A 5705-nucleotide genomic window follows, 5' to 3' on the forward strand; every position below is an offset into this window, starting at 1 on the left:
CCAAGGAATTCATTGCTTCATGGGATTTCAAAGACTTGACGTACCCTTCATGAGGAGCTTATCAAGGCTCTGCTTGCTACTGGGCCAACCCCTTGGGGTTAGGTCTCATCCCAAATTTGGGATCACTTGGATGAATCATATTCCTCCCTATTTTGTACAGAACTAGTCTTTCATTATTTGATGTGTTCAAATCTGCTTTCACTGCCTCTTATCCACATTCTTTTGGATCTCATTCTCTGAATTGACCTTTATTAAACCTTCCAAATCCATCTGTCAAGGCTTTCTCTTATTTATTTTTTCCTTCAATTTTGTGTTGAATTTTACCTTTCTTTGTATTTCCAAACAAGATTCGCAACATCTCAATTCCCATTCCGCTCAATGTATTTCTTGACACCACTACATTCAGCTCTAAAGCATAACTAGTCTTATTACTGCCCTTTTACTAAATTTTTTATTATTATTTATCCATGACCAAAAAGAGTTATTGCGTAATATAACTTACCAAGCACAAGGCTCCATCTCCATCACTGGGACTCTTTAATTAGAATAGAAAGAATTCATGGGTACACAATCTATACATGCGGCGTCTCATACAAAGATACAAACCATTCCACTTCCCCACAAAAAAACAAAAGATTAGCAGAAAAGCAAAAGTTGTGGGCAAAAGGGGGGGAAGGGAACCAAAGAAACTCATTGAAATGGGGAACACTAGAACAACAACATCAAAGCTATATATATAAATCTACTATGATATTCCTAATCAATTGCAATGGCTGTAGAGTGAAGGCTTGGGGGAAAGACGATGTTCTGATCAACATTTGAAGCCACCACAAATAGACAAAACTATGATGAGAATCAGAGCGATGAGAATACCCAAGACGATCAGCTTTATCTTCATGTTCTGCAGCCACATCTTCCGCCTAATCTTAGTTCCCTGTTGTCGGAAATCTTGCGCCTAAAACAAAATCACAAGCATAAAGATCAGATTGTTGTGAGAGTAGTATAGAAAACATGCACCCACTATCCCTATACTGAGTCATACAGACCTGAGAGCGAAGGTTTTCTGTTTTGTCCACCAAAAGCTCAATTTTCTCACCACGGTCGAGAACCTGCACAAAAATAACATTTCTTAACCAAAACTACATACCATTTTTTTTCCGTAAGTGTGTGCATGAGTGCAGAGAAAACATTTTATAAAACCAATTTCCGAGGAAAAATAGTTCTAAGAAAATGTCGCTAGCGTTTGACAGCACCTAAGAAAATGTCAAAAAAGAGAATTGGGCAGAATCAGGTATAACATAGTCACAAAATCGGAGTATGGGCTTAAAACGGCAAGGGAAAACTTTGGAAAAATGGGGGAAAAAAATAAAACATAAAAAATTAAGAAAAATGTTTATATATTTATATATTTAATACATTAAACATTTATTCTAAGTCAATATATTTTGAGCTAGAAAACACACTATTGAATATTTATGCATGATAACATGTCTACACCCATAATTACACATGTTATGATACTAATTTTTTTTAATGAATATATCTTTTGTTCAAAATAAAACATTATTGAAAAAATAAAAGCATAACATCAAATCCCATATTTCTATAATAATGAATCGATGAATCCAATAAAATCTACATTAAACAACATTCATGAACCAAATCACAAACAATGATAAGGTCATAAAAAAGTGCTCGGTTTTGTTTTGAAAAAAAAAATATGATTAAAACGAAAACAAAAGTCTTTTTTTTATCGTTTTAAACACGGTTTTTTTTTTGTTTGTTACTATTGGTGTAAATAAAGAAGAAATATCAGATATTCAAATCCTATGAAAATAATGCCTAACCTTCTCAATGTTTTCCATCATCACACCCTTGACTTCCGAAACCTGAGCCTTCACTTTTGCAAGCTTGCTGATCTCTTCTGGATGATCCGCGCAGTACTGCATATGCTCCTTTAGTTTTGGCCTAAAATGTTGACAATGTATTATGCATCTATAATATATAATTAACAGAAATAGGCACATTAAATCAATGGAATTGGGTAATGGACATATGGAGAATTACCCGAATTCCTTGTTCAGACTGTTGGCAGCAGCAGTAGCAGCTTTTCCTCCTCCATATCTCTTGTTGAAATCCTCCTTGACTCGCTCCAAAAAGGCAATGGGAACTTGTCTGCCAGCAGAATCAACAGCAACTACACAGTAGGCTGCAACATCCAAGGATAAAAAAACATAAACATAGCTCCATTTGGATTAAAAGATAAGATTTGAAGAGACAAAAACAAGCTAATAATCAATTTATCTAATTCTATAATGTAATAACTGGATTCTTCCTTAGCCTGTACTATAGTTATACAAGGGTTGGAAATCATCACCTTTCTCTTCTAGATAAGATTGCCTAAAGCAATAAGGCTACCTTTACAAATTACATTAATAACTAATATGAAGTGCCATATTTTTTTGTTCTGAGAGAAATTAAGATCGGATAAAATATGCCAAGATATGTTATATTAAATAGACATGCTTAAATATTTCAAGTATAAGCAGATACTGAGATAAACCCATTATAAGGAAACACATCCAAGTACATATAATCCCAGCTAAAAATGCATAATTTGGTGCCAGGGAAGCCCCTGAAATTTAAGATGTGTTTGCACCAATTCTTCAGTTTGAAATATGAGGTTTTTCAACTTAAAGAGAAAACTAATAAATTGTTTTTACTCTTCTTTTGGTTGAAGATGCGTAAGGACTTCGAGGGCGTGTGCTTCCAAGATTTCGTTTTCAATTGGGATACCATTTGGGGCTCGTAGCCCCCCTTCGGAAGTGTAACTTTCTTTTCCTTTGTTTTTTCTTTTGGTTTTGGCTTTTTTCTTTCTTTGTTTTTGGAATGTTCGTGTTTTTTTCTGTCTTGCTGTTTAGGGGCTAACTCAGCCACCTTTTCCCCTTTCTTTTCAATGGAAAATTTTATATTTATATAAAAAAAAAGGGGTCAAAGAGTCAAAGCACGGGAAATATAGACAAACGATGATAAGTAAGGGGTAGAATATGGTTTCGTTTTGTATTTTCAATTAATACAATAATGCAACACTAAGCTCGAGAGAAAACCAACAAGTCATTTTTAATGGATATGGAATGGAAGAAGGCAAAAACGGTTAAAGACGAAAACCATGGTAAATATAGAGAATCGATGATAAGTAAGGGATAGAATATCATTTGGTATTGAATTCTCAATTCGACCCATAAAGCAACATTTGCACATCAAGAACCCAATGAGTTCTTTAATTAAATACGAGGTTTAAAAACTCAAAAGCAAACTAACAAATTGTTACTAATGGAAATGGAAGAGAACAGATGCAACAAAGCAACAACAGGAAACGATTAAGTTAACTGGGGGAATTTCCATATCTCTAGCCCCCATGGGCTTTATACCAAAAATTAACATGCATTGATATTTTGAAACATGGCCATCAGTAAAAAGAAATGTCTTCCTTGACAATAAAAAGTATCTCCCAAGTAATCAGTCAACACAATTTTCTCCAAAAGAGGTCAACCTTTCTCTCACAAAATCAATTTTCATTTATAAAACCCATCTTTGGATTTTCTTCTAGATCTCTCGTATTTGCTCGGAGCTTCGGTTCTCTCTCTAATTTATCAATGGTAAAGCCTTCAGAGTCACATAAAAAAGAAGCCAAAGTAAGGTCTGCCTAAGCTAACCAACTTTTATTGATTAAAACCAATATTAAATATCTAACCTTCCTTGCATTCCAGCTAGAAGTCTAAAATAGCCTAAATTCCACATATCTTTACTCTTATAACCAGAGAAGGGGGAGCAAAAGTGGTTTGACACCAAAATTTTGATCTCACAAATGCCCCCACCTTTACATTTAAATTGAATATATTTAGAAGTGGTCATTTAGGTAAAAAACCAAGACAATTGCAATCCCACAGCCCTATAATCAAGTCGATTAATTTTCAAAATTACAAAAATATCCTTTTTACCAAGTAATCTTCAAAAATCCTTTTAATTAATGTTTAAAATTACAAATAAGCCTTCTGATATGTGTGTGTTTGCACGTGCCACCTTCTAGTCTAAGAATAAAATGGGATGAATGAAAATAACATCTCACATGAGTATAATGGTAACAATGCCTGCCTATTGGAAGGTGTCATCACCTAATGCCTCATTTGGTTTCCTGTAATTTTATTTTTTAGAATTAGAATTATCTTACCCAACTCTGGAAAACAAAAGAAAGACAATGATGCCCAAGACCCAAACTCCAAGTGATCTTCCCTTATTTAATTTTTTTTTGCACATAGTTCACCTATTTCGTAACAGATCCAAAATGTTCACCAGGCTTTAGTTCTCTTAAACAAACAAATAAAAAAAGAAAAGTCTGATCAAAGATTGGAACCATTGCAACCTTTTGATGTAGATTATACTATATACCAATTCTTAATGGAATCCTCGCACGCCCACCAAAATGGAGAATTTAAAAAAATAAAATAATAATAAGAAAGTGAAGAATTAAATGATCCGAATTCCAAGCAATAATCAATTAAAGGAGATGTATCACAAAATAACATTTGAGAATGAACAAGAGAGCACAAAAACCCAAATATAATCAGAAACAACCATTAGAATAATCGGATCAACCAATAATCAAAGAGAGAACATATTTAGAAAAAAAGAGTAGATCATCGAAAAATAAACCCTAATCGGATCAAATACAAGATCCACACATAGATCAAATAAAAAACCTACATCATAAACAACACAAATCCATGAATACCAAGAAGAAAACGAAATCTAAATCTAGAGATGACTTACTGAAACCGTCTTCAACAAGATAATTAAAGGTATGACTATCGCAATTGTAGGTGAACTTGTTATTGCTCGCAGGAAGCTTTTGAAGGCATTGAGATGCGATACTCGTGAAATTCCCTGTAAATTCGGTGTATTCAGCAAGGATCACCGTTCCTCGAGCAACAAAACTGTAGATCAGAAACTGTTGCCCCATTTCGCAAACCCTAATCCTAGAAGTTGCAGAAAGAGAGAGAGAGAGAGAGAGAGAGAGAGAGAGAGAGAGAGAGAGGTAAGAATGGAGACGAAGAAGGAGAATAATTTGTGATTTGGTTCTTCGGTTTTTGTATTTTTTGGGCGAAAGTAAGCGGAGACGACCGAAATGAGAATTTGTTTAAAATTTTATGGTAATTTATTTATAGTGGGAGGACAAAGTGGAAAAAATTAGATTAGAGGAAGCGAGAGAGAAGCTATGCCTACGCTAAGAAGATATGCTCGATTTCTCTTTTTATTACCCTTACACCTTATAAGTATTATCGGAACTGCCACTCAAGATTTTGTTTTGTTTTTATTTCTAGACTAGAGGATCGATCTATAGACCTAGACATTCCGCTTTACCTAAGTGTTTGACTTTGAGATTAATGTAAATGACGTAAATACCTTCATCTTTAATTCTAGTTGAAACTAGAGTTGTCAATGGGAAGGTTTTGGCCCGATCGATATTGAATTGATTTGGATTTAATTATTAAATCCATTTAATTATCGGATCAGACTAAGCACGTTTAAAAGTAGGTTTGGATTTCAAATGTAGCCAGATGGGTGATCCCACCCGCAAATTACTTGAATGTAGGTGGAAGTGGGCCAAGTTTGGATTAAGATTTTATTTATAAAATTTGGCTCAG

At 34.2% G+C, this 5705-nt stretch overlaps 1 protein-coding gene across 1 annotated transcript; it reads right to left on the bottom strand.

Moving 5' to 3' along the window:
- Window positions 1-498: 498 nt before the first annotated feature.
- LOC147382850 (vesicle-associated membrane protein 722) lies at window positions 499-5217 on the bottom strand. The gene is made up of 5 exons (XM_086429383.1): window positions 4831-5217; window positions 2068-2209; window positions 1848-1968; window positions 1047-1109; window positions 499-955 (listed from the first exon to the last, which is right to left on the bottom strand). Exons 1-5 carry the CDS (start codon window positions 5018-5020, stop codon window positions 812-814), a joined length of 660 nt encoding a protein of 219 aa, XP_086285509.1. The 5' UTR covers window positions 5021-5217; the 3' UTR covers window positions 499-811.
- Between the last annotated feature and the right edge of the window lie 488 nt (window positions 5218-5705).

This window comes from Akebia trifoliata, chromosome 16 (assembly GCF_017979445.1).
Source record: "Akebia trifoliata isolate Shusen 1 chromosome 16, ASM1797944v1, whole genome shotgun sequence".
NCBI lineage: Eukaryota > Viridiplantae > Streptophyta > Magnoliopsida > Ranunculales > Lardizabalaceae > Akebia > Akebia trifoliata.

What these genes read in the sequence shown, in the direction of transcription:
- LOC147382850 (XM_086429383.1), bottom strand. Translation starts at nt 5,020, where the DNA reads ATGGGGCAACAGTTTCTGATCTACAGTTTTGTTGCTCGAGGAACGGTG. An exon ending in AGTCTGAACAAGGAATTCGG is followed by an intron (nt 1,969 to 2,067) that starts GTAATTCTCCAT and finishes TCAACATTTTAG; the next exon opens with GCCAAAACTAAAGGAGCATA. An exon ending in TGATGGAAAACATTGAGAAG is followed by an intron (nt 1,110 to 1,847) that starts GTTAGGCATTAT and finishes ATTTTTGTGCAG; the next exon opens with GTTCTCGACCGTGGTGAGAA.